Source organism: Leuresthes tenuis, unplaced genomic scaffold, assembly GCF_036924035.1.
Source record: "Leuresthes tenuis unplaced genomic scaffold, fLeuTen1.0.hap1 SCAF_20, whole genome shotgun sequence".
In the NCBI taxonomy this organism is placed as follows: domain Eukaryota; kingdom Metazoa; phylum Chordata; class Actinopteri; order Atheriniformes; family Atherinopsidae; genus Leuresthes; species Leuresthes tenuis.
In genome coordinates this window covers 919,454-940,408 of record NW_027325374.1, presented here as the reverse complement: position 1 = coordinate 940,408, position 20,955 = coordinate 919,454, and the positions used below count along the sequence as shown (strand labels likewise).

At 46.9% G+C, this 20,955-nt stretch overlaps 1 protein-coding gene across 3 annotated transcripts in view; it reads left to right on the top strand.

The window, feature by feature from the left end:
• ankfn1a (ankyrin repeat and fibronectin type III domain containing 1a) overlaps positions 1 to 20,955 on the top strand; it is a 98,965-nt gene that overhangs the window by 66,647 nt on the left and 11,363 nt on the right. For all 3 annotated transcript variants that reach the window (XM_072374144.1, XM_072374145.1, XM_072374143.1), the window contains exons 14-22: positions 2,491 to 2,598; positions 8,944 to 9,043; positions 9,248 to 9,380; positions 11,866 to 11,982; positions 12,066 to 12,281; positions 13,083 to 13,249; positions 13,718 to 13,889; positions 18,198 to 18,366; positions 19,416 to 19,582. In XM_072374144.1, coding sequence (XP_072230245.1) covers positions 2,491 to 2,598; positions 8,944 to 9,043; positions 9,248 to 9,380; positions 11,866 to 11,982; positions 12,066 to 12,281; positions 13,083 to 13,249; positions 13,718 to 13,889; positions 18,198 to 18,366; positions 19,416 to 19,582 — 1,349 coding nt within the window. The remainder of the gene's footprint in view (positions 1 to 2,490; positions 2,599 to 8,943; positions 9,044 to 9,247; positions 9,381 to 11,865; positions 11,983 to 12,065; positions 12,282 to 13,082; positions 13,250 to 13,717; positions 13,890 to 18,197; positions 18,367 to 19,415; positions 19,583 to 20,955) is intronic.

The window sequence follows — 20,955 nt, the reverse complement described above, 5'->3', positions numbered from 1 at the left end:
AGAAAAGGGAGATAAATGCTGGAGAAACTGCGACCTTCATGATCAGGTCGACTTTTTCCTTCCTTCTGTCCTTTTTCTTTAAATTTTCCCTTGTTTCTTAGATACTTATTATGTTTGCATCTCGATCCTTGACCTCTGACCTCCTCTGCTCTGTCCCTGAACATTTGAACAATAAGACCCACCTTTAGGATAAGGTCAGTGTGGCGCGTCTTATTGGTCCAGAGATCACGTGTTTGGATTTCAGACTCACTGCTGGGAAATGATGGAAACGAGTTCTTGTTCCCATCATCCCTCTGACAGATGAAGGGTGGGTGGGTTAAACGGTCCTCAGAAACCTGGATCAGGTGCTCAGGTAGCATCCAGATGCACCATGAAGCTGCGCTGAACACAGCGAGCATCAGCTGTGAATCATGAAAGGTTCTGAGGTCCTCGGGATGGGAACATCGGTTTAACTCTCCGTCACGACTCTTTTCTTTCCGAGTGCTTCAGCCTTGAGCTTTGTGTGTTTGTGTGTGTGCCGGCAGCAGAGTGTGTGGGTGTGTGTTTAAATAAGCAGAGAGAAAGCACGACTGCACCTCTGTTAACCCGCAGCTCTTCCACAGATTCCTGTTGTCACACACTTTTCTGTAAATTACGTTTCTTTCTGCCGTGTCGGCGCCTTCACGGCCACCAAAGTGCTGTCCTCAGAGAGAGGTGCATTCTGGGTGGTTTGTGTGTTGTGACGGTTCACTCAGATATTCCTCCCCCACCAGCCTGTTACACAACAAGGTCAGAGCTGGGTTTCATGAAAGCTCAGGGGCTTATTCTGGTGGGCAGAACCAGAACACAACCACAGTGGAATAAAGCCGTCCTGGCTGCTCATCTCAGGGTGTGTTTACCTGCTGACCTGAGAGAGAAAACCTCAGACTGCAGGAGAGATTCTGTGGTTCTGGAGTCGCTTTCGTGTTATCGGGTCCCTGCAGAACCATGGATGGATGGATGGATGGAGGGATAGAGGGATGGATGGAGGATGAAATGATGGATGGATGGATGGATGGATGATGGATGGATGATGGATGGATGGAGGATGAAATGATGGATGGACTGATGATGGATGGATGGATGGATGGAGGATGAAATGATGGATGGATGGATGGATGGATGATGGATGGATGATGGATGGATGGATGGATGGATGGATGGATGGATGGATGGATGGAGGATGAAATGATGGATGATGGATGGATGGATGGATGGATGGATAAACAGATGGATGGATGGATGGATGGATAAACAGATGGATGGATGGATGGATGGATGGATGGATGGAAGGATGATGGATGGATGATGGATGGATGGATGGAAGGATGGATGGATGGATGGATGGATGGATGGATGGATGGAGGATGAAATGATGGATGATGGATGGATGGATGAACAGATGGATGGATGGATGGGTGGATGGATGGATGGATGGATGGAAGGATGATGGATGGATGATGGATGGATGGAAGGATGGATGGATGGATGGATGGATGGATGGATGGATGGAAGGATGGAAGGATGGATGGATGGATGATGGATGGATGATGGATGGATGGATGGATGGATGGATGATGGATGGATGGATGGATGATGGATGAAATGATGGATGATGGATGGATGGATGGATGGATGGATAAACAGATGGATGGATGGATGGATGGATAAACAGATGGATGGATGGATGGATGGATGGATGGATGGAAGGATGATGGATGGATGATGGATGGATGGATGGAAGGATGGATGGATGGATGGATGGATGGATGGATGGAGGATGAAATGATGGATGATGGATGGATGGATGAACAGATGGATGGATGGATGGATGGGTGGATGGATGGATGGATGGATGGAAGGATGATGGATGGATGATGGATGGATGGAAGGATGGATGGATGGATGGAAGGATGGATGGATGGATGATGGATGGATGATGGATGGATGGATGGATGGATGGATGATGGATGGATGGATGGATGATGGATGAAATGATGGATGGATGGAAGGATGGATGGATGGATGGATGGATGGATGGAAGGATGGATGGATGGATGGATGGATGGAGGATGAAAATGATGGATGGAGGATGGATGGAGGATGGATGGATGATGGATGGATGGATGGATGGATGATGGATGGATGAAATGATGGATGGAGGATGGATGGATGAAATGATGGATGGAGGATGGATGGATGGATGATGGATGGATGGATGATGGATGGATGGATGATGGATGGATGGATGATGGATGGATGGATGGATGATGGATGGATGGATGATGGATGGATGGATGGATGATGGATGGATGGATGGATGAAATGATGGATGGATGATGGATGGATGGATGATGGATGGAGGATGGATGGATGGATGAAATGATGGATGGATGGATGGATGAAATGATGGATGGATGATGGATGGACTGCTGATGGATGGGGTGACAGTGGTTCTTTCTTCCGTTCCAGATTGGAGGGAGAGCGAGGGCAGGGAGCCCAGGAGGCGGGGCCACATCGAGGCCATGGAGCGTCTGCTGCAGCAGGTCCGAGCCACGCACCAACACTACTGCTGCGGAGGTGAGTGAAACGTTCAGGAGTGGAGGAAGGAGTGTTTGTTTCGCCATGCAAACAGGTTCCTGAACACAGACTCAAGATATGAAACCTGCAGGAACAAACTGATGCTAAACCATGTCCCGGCCTCAGAGGACATCAACCAGAGGATCTAACTGCTTTCTCTGGAAGAAGCACAAAGAGTTCATCCACAGCAAACACCAGACTGATGAGTTTCAGAGTGGCCCTCAGAGATATTCGCTCTACAGTTAACCAGAAGGGCTCCACTTCTGCTTCAGGACCAGCGCCTGATCCATTTATACGGACCAGTTTTCCAGCACAGAACCACATCCTCACGTCTCTTTAAACGCCTCTTCAGCCCAGGCTGTGAGCAGCAGAGTTCTCTTTTTTTCATGCTGCCAAAAACATTTTGCCTCGTAACATTAGACCAATGAAATGAACGATAAATCAAACATGGACATAAACCCAGAATCTGAGGCAGAAACAGAGTTTTTTCTCAGTTCTCAGCAGCTTTAAAGTGAATCTCTGGTCTGAGCTCCTTTATTCTCCAACACAGCCTGAACCCTCTGAGACGAGCTTTCTGTCATTTCTTTAAGGAGTCTTCAGGAATAGTTCTCCAGGCTTCTTGAAGGACATCCCAAAGCTCTTCTTTGGATGTGGGCTGCCTTTTGTTCCGTTCTCTGTCAGATGATCCCACACTGCTTCAATAATGTTGAGGTCCGGGCTCTGGGGAGGATTCATCCCTCCATAAGACCTGTTGCCACTGATTTTCAGTCCACTTCTTGTGTCATTTGGCACAGCTCAGCCTTTTCTCCCTGTTTCCCTTCCTTAAGAACGGCTTCTTGACAGCCACCCTTCCATGGAGACCATTTCTGATGAGGCTTGGGCCAACAGTAGATGGATCAGCTGAAGGTCCAGATGCATCTCTCAGGTCCTGTCAGGTCACAGCTGGATTTTTTCCTCTTTCTTAAGGACATCACTTTCAGATCCTGTTCATCTGCTGTAGATAGTTTTTTAGGCCTGACACTTCTTCTTTTGTCCTCCACTTGTCCAGTTTCCTCAAATGTTTTAAGGACACACTGCACACCATGCTGAGATATGCCAAGTTTTCAGCTAATAGCTCTTTGGGAATCACCTTGTTGCTGCAGAAATCCTATTTTCTGTCTGTCAAACTGTGTTTTCTTTGCTGTTTTTCATAGATGCAGCTAAAGAAATGGGAACAAAAGATGAGCTCACTGCAGTAAAAAGCTTCTCTCCCACTGATGCTTCAGCTGTAACGGTCTCATCCTGTTTCATAACGTATCTCTCAGAGAACAGAGCTCCTCTTTATCACTGTTTCCTCTCTGGCGCCCTCTGCTGAGTGGACATCTTTAGTTTCCTGTTCCTTACACCTGAAATACAAATATGACGTTTGAAATATGAGTGGAAAAAGCCAACATTAATCTTCATTTAAAAGTATTTAAAAACTTCCAGTTGTCGTTTATCTTCAGTTTAGCCACTCGGCATCGGTTTAAGGAGAAGAAGAAGGAGGTTCTGCTTTGTATTCATGTGCAGCAGCTGAACTGTCAGCTTCATGTCTGAACTGCTGCCTCTGGAACAGTCTTATTAACAGAAGATAAACTCCAACATATGATCAGAGGACTCTGACGGATCGTGTTATTCACAGCTCTGTCCAAACTCTCCTCCTCTGGGGTTTTTCTTACCAGCAGCAGCTCAGCGTTTGTGTCACCATGTCTGAACCAAGTGGAGAGAAAAAGCTCTTCATAACACGGCTGTTCAGTAAGAGGAAACAATGGGAGAAAAGGGGACTGGAGTGTTCAGCCTTTTCTGTCCATCACTGCTGCTGACTGAACGATCATTAAAGGAAATGTGTGCGACTGACTGAATAAGCTGATGAAGACGATTCTGACATATTAGGCCTTTTTTACACCATTTGACACAATTTTCTGAGGTTTTATTGAGACGTTTGAGACAGACTTTGGTCTGAATACCTGTTGCTATGAGCACAGCGGCTCTTTGTTCACCATCTGTTTCCAGGCTCAGCTCCACCCACTCTGTGAGGTCAGCAGCTGCTGTCGCTGTGAGTTAGCAGTTAGCTGTGAGTTAGCAGTTAGCTGTGAGTTAGCAGTTAGCTGTGAGTTAGCAGTTAGCCGTAAGGTAGCAGTTAGCTGTAAGTTAGCAGTTAGTTGTGAGTTAGCAGTTAGCTGTAAGTTAGCAGTTAGTTGTAAGTTAGTTGTGAGTTAGCAGTTAGCTGTAAGTTAGCAGTTAGCTGTGAGTTAGCAGTTAGCTGTGAGTTGGCAGTTAGCTGTAAGTTAGCAGTTAGTTGTGAGTTAGCAGTTAGCTGTAAGTTAGCAGTTAGTTGTAAGTTAGTTGTGAGTTAGCAGTTAGCTGTAAGTTAGCAGTTAGCTGTGAGTTAGCAGTTAGCTGTGAGTTGGCAGTTAGCTGTAAGTTAGCAGTTAGCTGTGAGTTGGCAGTTAGCTGTAAGTTAGCAGTTAGCTGTGAGTTGGCAGTTAGCTGTAAGTTAGCAGTTAGCTGTGAGTTAGCAGTTAGCTGTAAGTTAACAGTTAGCTGTAAGTTAGCAGTTAGCTGTGAGTTAGCAGTTAGCTGTGAGTTAGCAGTTAGCTGTAAGTTAGCAGTTAGTTGTGAGTTAGCAGTTAGCTGTAAGTTAGCAGTTAGCCGTAAGTTAGCAGTTAGCTGTAAGTTAGCAGTTAGCCGTAAGTTAGCAGTTAGCTGTAAATTAGCAGTTAGCTGTAAGTAAGCAGTTAGTTGTAAGTTAGCAGTTAGCTGTAAGTTAGCAGTTAGCCGTAAGGTAGCAGTTAGCCGTAAGTTAGCAGTTAGCCGTAAATTAGCAGTTAGCTGTAAGTTAGCAGTTAGCTGTAAGGTAGCAGTTAGCTGTGAGTTAGCAGTTTGCTGTAAGTTAGCAGTTAGCTGTGAGTTAGCAGTTTGCTGTAAATTAGCAGTTAGCTGTAAGTTAGCAGTTAGCTGTAAGTTAGCAGCAGATGCTAGCAAACGATGCTTTCTCATCAGCAGTGATGGACCAAGCCGGAGATGTGCACAGCGTAACTCGTAGTAATGCATCTGAACCGTTAATTACTGCGATTAAACATTTTAGATATATTAACCTCATTAAACAGTTGTACCTGGAGACCTCCATCTTTATCAGAAACATGCCGATAATGTAACGTTAGCACAGCGAGATCGAATCACGGCGTGAAGGCAAGTTGTTTAGTTGTGACGGTGAGTCCGTGTCCAACAAAGCAAGTTAATATTTGAAGAAATGATCGGAACTCACGGCAGGTTTTTGTAGGATTTCTGCAGGAGTCAGTTGAGGCTGTTGAATTTACATTTTATGCTCAATTAGTCATTACTCCAGCTGTAAAGTACACCCACCACACGTGTCTCTGTGGGGTGTATATTTATACTATTTATTCTCAGAGAACCAAAATAAATGTGTGAAATTAATCAGTGTGGGCACAAAGAGCCACTATGGAGCAGGGGGCTGGTGTAGCAGCCGGGATATCTTAATTTATGACGTGTGTTTCCATCACTTCAGAGGACATTACATTAATTAACGCCGGTCTGTGTGCTGTCTGCTGGAGCTTTACTTCATGATGAGTCGCCTCTTGTGCAGAAAACGGAGGCAGGTCCAGTTACAGCCTCACACTGTGAGTCCCCACAGCTTCATTAATACCAGTTCTCTCACACAGCGTCAATGGGATGGTTGTTTTCTCTCTGTCACCATCAACAGTTCAGCCATTAATCATCCTCTCATGATATTTAGAGACTTTAGTTATTAAAAAGCATCACATCATGTTTGTTGGACCATTTTAAGTCTTAGATTTATATCAGAATGTTGGAAAATAGAGAAGATGAATTCTGAGAAATGTTATTCCCACATTTACTTTGACTTTTATCTAACTTCAGTCAGTCTGAACTCAACATGTTTCCTGTTCAGCTTCATTTAATCTGTGAACAAACATCATTTCTACACCTCAGACCTGCAGCATCCCATAAAGTCAGTGAACCTTTTCCCACTTTGTTTCCTTCTGCCAACACTTAAAGCCGTTCTGACTCTGAGGAAACCAGGTGATGCAGAGTTCCAGCTGTTATTTTGTCCCATTCCTCCTTAAACAGGTCTTAAGGTGTGCAGCAGGGCGGGGGGGTGGTTGTTTCTCTGCTGGGGACAGGTCAGGACTGCAGGCAGCCGGTCCAGCACCCGTACCTCTTCTTCCTCAGCCAGGCCTTTGGAATGTGGCAGAATGTGGTTTTCCATGGTCTGCTTGAACAATGCTGGGACGTCCCAGGAAAAGATGTGGCCTTGAAGGCAGCATATGTTGCTGTAAAATCTCAGTGAGCTTTTCTGCATTAATGCTGCCGTCACAGAAGTGGAAATGAGCTTTGCCCCCTGATCCAACCCCATACCATCACAGAGCCTGGCTGCAGGGACTGGCTGCTGACAGCAGGCTGGATGCTGCTTTTGCTCTTTGCTCCATTTCTTCCAACAAAGATGTGGAATACTGATGGGTCTGACCACAGCACACGTTTCCACCGTGTGACGGTCCATCCCAGACGCCTCCGAGCCCAGAGAAGTGGACGAGGTTAACATCAGGCTTCTTTCCTGCACAGTAAAGCTTGTGAATGGAACTCTGTATTGTGGTGCTTGACAAAGGTTTCCACAGTAATCCCTTGTCCATGTGCTTCTATCAGCTGCTGATGAATGACGGTTCTTGATGCAGCGTCTGAGGGGTCAGAGGTCACGGGGTCCAGCTTAGGCTTGCTCCCTCGTCCTTTACACTGAAACTCCTCCAGGTTCCCTGAATGCTTTAATGATATTCTGCTCTGTAGAGGCAGAAATATGCAGATCCCTTCCAGTCTTTCTCTGAGGAACTTTGTTTTAAACACAAACTTTCTTGATGCAGCGCCGCCTGACATCAGTCTGTTGACTCCCTGACGAAGGCGAGGAGGCTGAAATGTGTTGGAGTTTTAGAAGTTACCATGAAAATAAAGGCACTTTAAATTTGACATCCAAAGAAAACCTTGAATGAATATCAGGATGAATCCAGTTTGCTTTTGTTCCAACATTTCAACCATTTGTCTCTAATTTCGACCAAATAAATGCGTATTTACTGTTTGCCTTTGGCGGGAACTCTGTCTGCTGGTGCTTTGCTGTTAGACTCAATAAGCTTCTCTGTGATCGCTGAGTACTTCCAGCTTGTCTTTAAATTGATATTTTCCTGACTCTCTCCCGTTGGCTTGTTGTCACATTTGCATCTGAAAACTTCATCAGTTCAATCAGGAGACGCAGCAGCAGCTGAGATGGAGCCGAACCTGAGATAAAAACCTCCTCCCGGCGCTCCTTTCCCTCCGTCAGATGGCGAGGTGGCCGCCTCATTACTCACCTCCATCCCATTTCTTTATTTATGCAGCGCCGCACAGGAGCTCTGGTCATATTATCCACTTGTCAGACGCAGTCAGAGACTGTTTAAAGACGGCGGCAGCCTGAACCTGCCTCTGAAATAACCAGCCGAGCGTGAACACGGCTCCCGTTCAGGCTTCTGATGCCTCATGCTTCAGAGCGATGACAGAAGAAATGTGGATTAGAGCCACCAACATCAGTCCTGAGGAGAAGCACGCAGGTTTAAAGCGATCAAACGGGCAGTTTTTACCTCTTACAGAACACAAAGAGCCGCTTCACATAGAAGAAGAAAAAGCCTCCAACAACCCTCAGAGGAGGTCAGTCTGAGAAGTTCCTGCACATCAGCATCTGTTGAATCCAGATTAGGATTAAAGGGAAAAGTCCTCAGAAAGTCCGCTTCTCTTCCTGTCGTCGGGGGTTCTGTTGTGTTAGTAATTGGGTCGATAATCTGTTTTATCCCCGGAGAGAACGGGCTTCACATGAAAACCACACGTCTGCCAACCTCTCGGCCCTGAACGGCGTTCCTCTGGGAGGAATGGCAGCTTCAGCTGGCTCCACGTCTGTTTATTCGCTGGTAATTACGTGACGCTTAATTAGCCCGAGTCAAAAGGGGCGCTGCGGTCTGGAGATTGGCATCGCTGAGCAGCCGAGGCCAGAGGCAGCGGCAGATAGACGCTGGAGGAATGAAGGAGATAACATTCAGTCTGACTGGCAGCGTGGGAGACAGACCCGAACCTGCTGACCCTGTTCAGAGCCACAGGGAGGCTGAGCTGGATCCCATCCAAGAGTTAAGGAGGGGAGGAGAAACACCTCCTCTCAGGTGATCCCACTCAGGCCCAGGCATGAGGCCTGGGAACCCGCTGAGCTTAAACTGTTCGGGATTCCTGCTGGAAACTGTGTGAGCTCACAGCTTCTCTTCTTCTTCTGGTCTGCAGACACCTCGAAGCTGCAGAACCCCAGCAGGAAGCAGTCGGTCTCCAGAAGCCTCAAACACCTCTTCAACTCCTCCAACAAGTTTGTGAAGACACTGAAAAGGTTTGTGTGGCGCTCACCTTTCATGAAGAGATGAGTTGGCAGAAAATCTTCATAGGAGGCATGATTTAACTTCACTTGTTTAGCTTCTGAGCAGCTGTTCTCCTGTTTTAGGGAACCTTTCAGTTACCTTTTAAAGACAGTGGAAGTGATAAAGGAAGCTGTCTGTGTGTCATGCTGTTGTTAAACCCTGTGGTGCTATTGCAGGGGGATCTACCTGGCTGCTGTGTTCTACCTGAAGGACAGTTTACTGGTGACGGCCGAGGACCAGATCCCCATCGTGGAGGTGGACGACTCCTACAGCAGCTCCCTCATGCAGGATTTCCTCTGGTTCACAAAGGTTCACATGATCCTCACTTTCACCTGATCTCAAACACACCTGAAAGCCTTCAGCTCCACCATATTATAATAAAATAAATAGTACTTATTAATCCCTGAAGTAATTGATGCAGTTAAGAGGATTAATTATGGGATGTTTCAGGGTCACCTGAGCCATGAAAAAGGAAAGTTTCAGCCTGATCTTAAAGGTAGAGAGGGTGTCTGCTTCCTGAAGCCAAACTGGCAGCTGGTTCCACAGAGAGGGGCCTGATAACTGAAGGCTCTGCCTCCCATTCTGCTTTTAGGGGCCTGATAACTGAAGGCTCTGCCTCCCATTCTGCTTTTAGGGGCCTGATAACTGAAGGCTCTGCCTCCCATTCTGCTTTTAGGGGCCTGATAACTGAAGGCTCTGCCTCCCATTCTGCTTTTAGGGGCCTGATAACTGAAGGCTCTGCCTCCCATTCTGCTTTTAGGGGCCTGATAACTGAAGGCTCTGCCTCCCATTCTGCTTTTAGGGCCCTGATAACTGAAGGCTCTGCCTCCCATTCTGCTTTTAGGGGCCTGATAACTGAAGGCTCTGCCTCCCATTCTGCTTTTAGGGGCCTGATAACTGAAGGCTCTGCCTCCCATTCTGCTTTTAGGGGCCTGATAACTGAAGGCTCTGCCTCCCATTCTGCTTTTAGGGGCCTGATAACTGAAGGCTCTGCCTCCCATTCTGCTTTTAGGGGCCTGATAACTGAAGGCTCTGCCTCCCATTCTGCTTTTAGGGGCCTGATAACTGAAGGCTCTGCCTCCCATTTTGCTTTTAGGGGCCTGATAACTGAAGGCTCTGCCTCCCATTCTGCTTTTAGGGGCCTGATAACTGAAGGCTCTGCCTCCCATTCTGCTTTTAGGGGCCTGATAACTGAAGGCTCTGCCTCCCATTCTGCTTTTAGGGGCCTGATAACTGAAGGCTCTGCCTCCCATTCTGCTTTTAGGGGCCTGATAACTGAAGGCTCTGCCTCCCATTCTGCTTTTAGGGGCCTGATAACTGAAGGCTCTGCCTCCCATTCTGCTTTTAGGGGCCTGATAACTGAAGGCTCTGCCTCCCATTCTGCTTTTAGGGGCCTGATAACTGAAGGCTCTGCCTCCCATTCTGCTTTTAGGGGCCTGATAACTGAAGGCTCTGCCTCCCATTCTGCTTTTAGGGGCCTGATAACTGAAGGCTCTGCCTCCCATTCTGCTTTTAGGGCCCTGATAACTGAAGGCTCTGCCTCCCATTCTGCTTTTAGGGGCCTGATAACTGAAGGCTCTGCCTCCCATTCTGCTTTTAGGGCCCTGATAACTGAAGGCTCTGCCTCCCATTCTGCTTTTAGGGGCCTGATAACTGAAGGCTCTGCCTCCCATTCTGCTTTTAGGGGCCTGATAACTGAAGGCTCTGCCTCCCAGTCTGCTTTTAGGGGCCTGATAACTGAAGGCTCTGCCTCCCATTCTGCTTTTAGGGGCCTGATAACTGAAGGCTCTGCCTCCCATTCTGCTTTTAGGGGCCTGATAACTGAAGGCTCTGCCTCCCATTCTGCTTTTAGGGGCCTGATAACTGAAGGCTCTGCCTCCCATTCTGCTTTTAGAAACTCTGGGAACCACAAGGAAACCTGCAGCCTGAGAGCAAAGTGCTCTGTTGGGGAAATATCCAGCTGTGAGATCTTTAAGATGTGATGGAGCTCGGTCATTAAGAGCTTTATATGTGAGGAGAAGAATCTTAGATTCTATTCTGAATCTAACAGGGAGCCAATGAAGAGAAGCTAAAACTGGAGAAACATGATCTCTGCTGTTAGATCTCAGCAGAACTCTGGCTGCAGGGTTTTGGATCAGCTGGAGGCTTTTCAGAGAATCTGTGGGACAGAACAATAATAAAGAATTACAGTAGTTCAGTCCTGAAGGAACAGATGCATGAACTAGTTTCTCTGCATCACCCTGAGACAGGATGGTCCTGATTTTAATGATATTACGAAGGTGAAAGAAGGCAGAAACCTATTTGATATCAAAGGACAGATCCTGGTCAGAAATAACTCCAAGGTTCCTCACTGTAGAACTAGAAGCCAAGGAAATACCATCTAGAGTAACTATATAACTAGACAATTTCTCCCTGAAGCGCTCAGGTCCAAAGAGAACAACTTCAGTTTGTTTAGAAGCAGACAGTTCTGAGTCATCCAGGTCTTTATGTCTTTAAGACAGGCTTGTAGTCTGACCAACCTGTAGGTTTCATCTGGTTTCATAGATAAGTACAGCTGAGTATCATCAGCATAACAATGGAACTTTATGCCATGCTGTCTGATAATGTTACCTAATGGAAGCATGTAGAAAGTAAAAAGAATCGGTCCAAACACAGAACCCTGAGGAACTCCATGACTTACTCTGGTGTGTGAGGAAGATTCTTCATTTACAAGAACAAACTGGAATCTATCAGATAAATATGAGTTAAACTGAAATAATAATCTAACGTGCATAAAATGCATGTGTGTGCACAGCTGTCCTGTATGTGGGAGGACGTCCGGTGGCTCAGACAGAGCATGTCCGTCTCCATGTCCTCATCGTCCACGCTGCAGGTCCGACACAAGATGCTGACCGCCGCCAGCCAGCTGCAGGTCAGACCTCCGCTCACTGTAGTGAATAAAGAAGATGGTTTTCACATTTCTTCTGTCATGTAACCGGCTGTGTTCTCCCTCAGAGCCTCCTGGGGACTCACAACCTGGGACGGGTCCACTACGAGCCCATCAAGGATCGCCATGGCAACGTGCTGCTGGTGACGATCCGCGACACGGAGAGCCAGCACTCGCTGTTCAGTGGGAAGTGGATGCAGGTGACCAAGCTGCAGAGCCAGAGGAAGTCTCTGTCCACGCCTGAGGAGCCGTACGCGCTCGACATCCTCATCATCACCATACAGGTGAGGAAGGACGCCGTTCGTTCAAAGCTCAGCCCGCGTTTCATCGTTATTTCCCGGAGTGAAGTTCTGCTGCGTCTGTTTCCAAAGTCGGACAGAGTTCCAAAAACAAGATGGTTTCCGTGGTGTTGGCATTTAGAGACACGGGTCGGAATGAAGGATGCAGCTCTGAGATTATTACTCACAGCTCTGATCAAACTTTTTGTGGCATACCTCAGGGCTCAAACCTCGGCCCCTTTCTGTTCTCTGTTTACGTGCTGCTGCTCCAGCTTTTAACATCACAATGTGCACGAACTTTGTTACGCTGATGACACTCAGCTGTACACGCAGATAAAACCCACAGAGCCTCTTTCTGACTTTAAATCTGTGAAAGTCAGAGGTCTTTCTGTTTGGATCCATCAGTCCTGTTGGTTCTGATCAGATGATATCAGGCAGGCTGCAGGAATGTGGTGTATATAGCTTTAAATACTTCAGACTTAGTGACCTGGTATGCTCTGCCTGAGCACTGAGGATCCACAATAACTGCCCTGCTCACTGTTCCCAGATCAGTCAGTGACTAAGAGACATGAAGCCTTTTCTGTCAGAGTCTGTAGTTACCTTACCCCTGAAAACTGTCCTCTTTGATAGGGTCTGATACATTCATCACACATTTAATTAGGGTGTTTCCTTCTTGTAAAGCAGTTTGTAACATTCAGAAACAGAAATGATGTCATTATTATTGCTGATTATAACAGTAATAACTATAAATGCAGTGGGATCAGGGGTTTAAAAACATAATGAGTTACACCTTGTCCTGGTCTGCAGGACATCCTGGCGTACCAGCGGCGCAGCACCCACCGCCTGGCCCCCGGCCTCTACCTGGGCTACCTGAAGCTCAGCAGCTCCGTGGACCAGATCAAAGTCCTGGTGTCCCAGCGGACCCCCAACATGCTCTGCCACGCCCGCATCCGAGACAACGCCAACGTGTCCAGGTCCTCACTCACTGAATAATATGTTAGAAACACACATTCACCTGAGGGCTGAACGGGAAGACTGGGGTCACAGAGAAGTCACGGCGGCTCCTAACTCATATGAGGCGTTCGCCTGACAAATATCACATCTGTAAAAACTGATATCTGTGAAGAGTTGATTGGGTTAGGGGCTGAAACCTTTATTTAACAGACATAAGCCAACAGAAATGATCTTATCTGACCATCTTCTGCTGCAGCAACACTCAGTGAAAGTTGTTCTGGAGCCAAAGAAAGACAAAGTTTGTAGAATAATCCAGATAATCAATCATAGGATACATCTTTAAATGGACTTAAACTGGTCGGCAGCAAGGGGCCCAGAACAGAACCTGAAGGCAAAGGTCCAGATGATGAAACAAAGCTGTCTGCTGATGGGCAGCTTTACCCATGATGCACCTGGACACCCTGCTGAACGTGTGTGTGTTCCTTCAGGGAGGAGTGGGACTGGATGCAGACGCTGGCAGCCGCAGGAGAAAGGGACCGCAGCAGCGAGGACGGCGAGGAGCTGGAGCCCCGGGCAGAAAGCCACGCCCCTTTATTATACTACGAGCTGCAGACGGCCATAAAGTCCCTGCTGAAGCACATGAACCTACCTCTACACCAGGTACACTCACCTGCAGCTCACTCACCTGCACAAAGCTGCTTCTCTGGGTTTTATCAGGAGATTCTCCTCATTTCTCAGCAGCAGCACCCCCTACCTGTGAATCTGCAGCATCTGTGAAACCGGTTCAAACTCCACCCACTGAGGTGGTGGAAGAGTCACCGGGCGCTCACACCAAAACCGTCTTTAGCGGCCGAGGGGGCCAGCTGCCATTAATTTTCAATGTAAGCCGGCGTTGATGAGCGTCGATTAGCATCGATTAGCATCGTATGGTGTCGATTAGCATTGATTAGCATCGAATGGTGTCGATTAGCATCGAATAGTGTCGACGCGCGTCGATTAGCATCGAATAGTGTCGATGAGCGTCGATTAGCATCGAATGGTGTCGATTAGCATCGATTATTATCGATTAGCATCGATTAGCATCGATTAGCATCGATTAGCATCAATTAGCATCGAATGGTGTCAATTAGCGTCGAATGGTGTCAATTAGCGTCGATTAGCATCGATTAGCATCGATTACCATCGAATGGTGTCGATGAGCGTCGATTAGCATCGAATGGCGTCGATGAGCGTCGATTAGCATCGAATGGTGTCGATTAGCATCGAATGACGTCGATTAGCATCGAATGGTGTCGATTAGCATCAAATGGTGTCGATGAGCGTCGAATGATGTCGATGAGCGTCGATTAGCATCGAATGGTGTTGATTAGCATCGAATGATGTCGATTAGTATCGAATGATGTCGATGAGCGTCGAATGATGTCGATGAGCGTCGATTAGCATCGAATGGTGTCGATTAGCATAGAATGGTGTCGATTAGCATCGAATGGTGTTGATTAGCATTGAATGATGTCGATGAGTATCGAATGGTGTCGATGAGCGTCGAATGATGTCGATGAGCGTCGATTAGCATCGAATGGTGTTGATTAGCATCGAATGATGTCGATGAGTATCGAATGGTGTCGATGAGCGTCGAATGGTGTTGATTAGCATCGAATGGTGTTGATTAGCATCGAATGGTGTCGATGAGCGTCGAATGGTGTCAATTAGCATCGAATGGTGTCGATGAGCGTCGATTAGCATTGAATGGTGTCGATTCGCATCGAATGACGTCGATCAGCGTCGATTAGCATCGAATGGTGTCGATTAGCATCGAATGGTGTCGATTAGTATCGAATGGTGTCGATGAGCGTCGATTAGCATCGAATGGCGTCGATGAGCGTCGATTAGCATCGAATGGTGTCGATTATTATCGATTAGCATCGATTAGCATCGATTAGCATCGAATGGTGTCAATTAGCATCGAATGGTGTCAATTAGCGTCGATTAGCATCGATTACCATCGATTACCATCGAATGGTGTCGATGAGCGTCGATTAGCATCGAATGGCGTCGATGAGCGTCGATTAGCATCGAATGGTGTCGATTAGCATCGAATGACGTCGATTAGCATCGAATGGTGTCGATTAGTATTGAATGATGTCGATGAGCGTCGAATGATGTCGATGAGCGTCGATGAGCGTCGAATGATGTCGATGAGCGTCGATTAGCATCGAATGGTGTCGATTAGCATCGAATGGTGTCGATGAGTATCGAATGGTGTCGATGAGCGTCGAATGATGTCGATGAGCGTCGATTAGCATCGAATGGTGTTGATTAGCATCGAATGATGTCGATGAGTATCGAATGGTGTCGATGAGCGTCGAATGGTGTTGATTAGCATCGAATGGTGTAGATGAGCGTCGAATGGTGTCAATTAGCATCGAATGGTGTCGATGAGCGTCGATTAGCATTGAATGGTGTCGATTAGCATCGAATGACGTCGATCAGCGTCGATTAGCATCGAATGGTGTCGATTAGCATCGAATGGTGTCGATTAGTATCGAATGGTGTCGATGAGCGTCGATTAGCATCGAATGGCGTCGATGAGCGTCGATTAGCATCGAATGGCGTCGATGAGCGTCGATTAGCATCGAATGGTGTTGATTAGCATCGAATGGTGTCGATGAGCGTCGAATGGTGTCAATTAGCATCGAATGGTGTCGATGAGCGTCGATTAGCATCGAATGGTGTCGATTAGCATCGAATGACGTCGATGAGCGTCGATTAGCATCGAATGACGTCGATGAGCGTCGAATGGTGTTGATGAGCGTCGAATGGTGTTGATTAGCATCGAATGGTGTTGATGAGCGTCGAATGGTGTTGATTAGCATCGAATGGTGTCGATTAGCATCGAATGGTGTTGATGAGCGTCGAATGGTGTTGATGAGCGTCGAATGGTGTTGATTAGCTTCGAATGGTGTTGATGAGCGTCGAATGGTGTCGATTAGCATCGAATGGTGTTGATGAGCGTCGAATGGTGTCGATTAGCTTCGAATGGTGTCGATGAGCGTCGAATGGTGTCGATGAGCATCGATTAGCGTCGATTAGCATCGATTAGCATAGAATAGTGTCGATGCGCGTCGATTAGCATCGAATGGTGTCGATTAGCATCGAATGGTGTTGATGAGCGTCGGATGGTGTTGATTAGCATCGAATGGTGTCGATGAGCGTCGATTAGCATCGATGAGCGTCGATTAGCATCGATTAGCATCGAATAGTGTCGATGCGCGTCGATTAGCATCGAATGGTGTCGATTAGCATCGAATTGTGTCGATTAGCGTCGATGAGCGTCGATTAGCATCGAATGGGGTCGATGAGCGTCGAATGATGTCGATGAGCGTCGAATGATGTCGATGAGCGTCGATTAGCATCGAATGGTGTCGATGAACGTCGATTAGCATCGAATGGCGTCGATGAGCGTTGATTAGCATCGAATGGGGTCGATGAGCGTCGAATGATGTCGATGAGCGTCGAATGGTGTCGATTAGCGTCGAATGGTGTTGATTAGCATCGAATGGTGTCGATGAGCGTCGAATGGTGTCAATTAGCATCGAATGGTGTCGATGAGCGTCGATTAGCATCGAATGGTGTCGATTAGCATCGAATGACGTCGATGAGCGTCGATTAGCATCGAATGACGTCGATGAGCGTCGGAATGGTGTTGATGAGCGTCGAATGGTGTTGATTAGCATCGAATGGTGTTGATGAGCGTCGAATGGTGTTGATTAGCATCGAATGGTGTCGATTAGCATCGAATGGTGTTGATGAGCGTCGAATGGTGTCGATTAGCATCGAATGGTGTTGATGAGCGTCGAATGGTGTCGATTAGCTTTGAATGGTGTCGATGAGCGTCGAATGGTGTCGATGACCGTCGATTAGCGTCGATTAGCATCGATTAGCATAGAATAGTGTCGATGCGCGTAGATTAGCATCGAATGGTGTCGATTAGCATCGAATGGTGTTGATGAGCGTCGGATGGTGTTGATTAGCATCGAATGGTGTCGATGAGCGTCGATTAGCATCGATGAGCGTCGATTAGCATCGATTAGCATCGAATAGTGTCGATGCGCGTCGATTAGCATCGAATGGTGTCGATTAGCATCGAATTGCGTCGATTAGCATCGATTAGCATAGAATAGTGTCGATGCGCATCGATTAGCATAGAATAGTGTCGATGAGCGTCGAATGATGTCGATGAGCGTCGAATGGTGTCGATGAGCGTCGAATGATGTCGTCGAGCGTCGAATGATGTCGTCGAGCGTCGAATGGTGTCAATTAGCATTGAATGGTGTCGATGAGCGTCGATTAGCATCGATTAGCATCGAATGGTGTTGATTAGCATCGAATGATGTCGATTAGCATCGAATGGGATCGATGAGCGTCGAATAGTGTCGATGCGCGTCGATTAGCATCGAATGATGTCGATTAGCATCCAATGATGTCGATTAGCATCGAATGGGATCGATGAGCGGCGCATTGTGAGCTTTCAAAGTTGAGAGAGGCTCAATTTTATGCAAATGAGCAGCGACGTGATACAGCCGATCTAGATTCCGAAGGCGGAGAAAAGGGCAGAGCGAGAGTAAAGAGCATGAAGGAGAAACTTATTGCAGGAACCTGTATGCCTGCTATTTGAAAGCCCCGCCCCTTCAGCCGCTTTGGCTGCTTCGGCAGCAGAGGCGGCGGGTTGTGAGCGCCCGGTTGGAGCTCTCAGAGCTTCAGTCAGAGGCAGAGAGTAAATAGAGAGTTAGGATGGACAAACAGCAGCTTTCAGCAGGTTTTATGTGACTCTAACATGAGCGTCGTTAATGTTTCATGGAGCGTGTCGGCGCTGTGTCACGTTTCTGCTCCTGGTTTATGTTATCCTGTGTGTGTGTGTGCGCGCGTGCACGTATGTGTGTGTGTGTGTGCACGTGTGTGCGTGCGCAGGCCCGTCACTTCCGTCTCTACAGCCAGGAGGTGGTGGAGCTCGGTCACGGCGTCTCCTTCCTGCTGCTGCTGCCGGCGGCTGATGATGTTTGCTCCGCCCCCGGACAGTCCAACCCCTACACCCCGCTGTCGGGGTTCCTCCACCTGCCCCTGCAGATGTTCGAGCTCGGTAACAACACACACATCAGGCATTTTCACAGGTTTATATCAGTTTTTATTTGATTTTTCCCTGTAAATAAACCAGGATCATCCTGATTTTTAGCGAGGTCACCAACAGGAAGTGGGCCTCTGAGCTGTCCGTGGTGCTGAACCTTCAGAAACTTTATTGATCCTGGAGGAAGCTGTTTGAGACGTTAGAATAGATTTCAGATGGCAGAACTGGACCCACCTGAGCTTCATCTGGACTCCAGCTGACTGGTTCTGCCTGGTTCTGACTGGTTCTGCCTGGTTCTGTCGGTCGGTTGACATTCAAACCAATCTATAAAGGACAAAGCGTGAGGCGCCTCCAGCTCGCCACTGAGCAACAAACCCATAGTTGAGACGTTTGACTGGTCGTCTGGATCCGGGCCCAGACCGGGCCCAGACCGGGCTGTGTAGCTGCAGCGCCAGCATCATTACATCAGCCTGCAGGCTCCAGCAGGACGGCCCAAAATAACAGCCACACTCAGGCAGGCTGAGTCTGTGCAGCACCTCCTCCTCCAGGTTCTGTTTGATGAGAGCTCAGCTGCCTGTGATTTAAAAAAAGCGCAGAGGAAGTCCATTTACTGCTAATTATGCGGTAAATAATAATGAGGTCACTGCAGCCAGCTGACTGGGACCTGATCTGGTCCTGAAGCAGCCTCCATGACAGTCTGAGCAGCAAAGATGTTCAGAGGAGCTCCAGTTTGTGTTAAAACAATGTTCCTCAGAGAAAGACTGGAAGGGATCTGCATATTTCTGCCTCTACAGAGCAGAATATCATTAAAGCATTCAGGGAATCTGGTCCTTTCTGATGGAGAAGCAGATTCTCTTTTCCTCACTGAGGACAACTTTCTTCATGTTGTTGTTTCTGTCGCATCTTTGAGGTGTTTTTACCAGATTTAACCTGGAAAACCAACACTTTTACCGTGCTTTTAAGTCAAAGTGGACCTCTGGTCAGGATTATATCGGCCTTCTGTTCTCTCATTAATCTCTTAATGATTCCAGTTTTCAGTTTCTGCCTCTCTGCTCCTCCCTCAGTCCACTTCTGCACCTACAAAGAGAAGTTCATCAATCTGTACTGCCGCCTGTCTTCTGTCCTGGACCTGGACGCCCTCATTACCCAGCAGGCACTGCGGGAGGCCATCACTGACAGCGAGGTGACCACGGCCAAACACCGGCATCAGCTCATCCTGGACTACATCCAGGTGGGTCCACGCTCGGGTGGGAACGCTCCTTTCGGTTTTAAGGCTCTGAACTGTTGTGAATCTGATTTTTAATCTTTAATTTTTAACATTTATGATATCATAACAGAAGTAAAACTGCCAGAGTTCTCAGCAGAAGTTCTTCCAGCAGCTTCCAAACCAGCTCAGAAATGTGTGTTTTCACAGGAAAAAGCTCAGGAAGATGCAGAGAAAGACTCAGAAAGCTGCTGCCTGCAGGGATTTATGCACCAAATATCACTGAAGAAGTGACAATAATAACAAAGAAATATCTGTTATTTTCATGAAAGTCCTGCTCTTTAAAACTCTGCTGCGTTTGGTGACATTTCTCAGGAAGTGAAGATGTTTAATAGAAGTTTAAACGTCCTTTAAAATATGTAAATAACGTTGCTGTTGATTGACAGTTGATGTATTTATGAGACGAGCCTTTTTGTCTCCCCGTTAAAAGTTCAGATTAGCTTCAGTTGAATTCAGTTTATTCATCTGGTCACAACAAAACAAAACTAAAGACAAAGTAAAGTTCAGGTGAGATGAATTACAGTCCAGTCTAAACCGGCTTTAACCCCTTCATGGATGGTCGGGTTTTAGGGACGAATGCAGGCCTGGAAACATCCTCCTGGTCCAGGTCGGGACGTCATGGTACCGACCCGATCCAGAACTGAACCAAGTCACATGTGGACAGAAACCTCCAGTAACTCTGTTTCATTTAATCCTTTTAACCAGTGGTTTCACACAGACAGTTCTTACTGTCACCACCAGGGGGCGCTTCTCTGCCCCGTCACACTGACGTTTCCTCTAAAAACCATCATTTATTCTGTGGTTTACTGTTTGTTTGACAGGCAGAACGCTCTCAGTTTGGTGTCAGATCCTTTTGCCCCTTCACTAATAACTGTTAAATATTTTCCTTCACTAATAACTGTTAAATATTTTCCTTCACTAATAACTGTTAAATATTTTCCTTCACTAATAACTGTTAAATATTTTCCTTCACTAATAACTGTTAAATATTTTCCTTCACTAATAACTGTTAAATATTTTCCTTCACTAATAACTGTTAAATATTTTCCTTCACTAATAACTGTTAAATATTTTCCTCGTAGCACAAAAATGAGCTTATTTTAAGCCTGTTAAAGGAGCAGTGTGTGATAATTCTGGTGATTTATTAACAGAAATGGAATATAATACATGTGACTAGATTTCGCCTTTTTATTTCCACGCAGAGGAAGGACACCACCTGCCTCGCCATATTGAATACGGTGGCCTAGAAGGGACAAAGGGTGGCGCAAGCCGCTACTTTGCAGACAAACAAACTGTTGAAAACTTTATGCACCAAAAGTACGAAGCAGCTTTGTTATCTG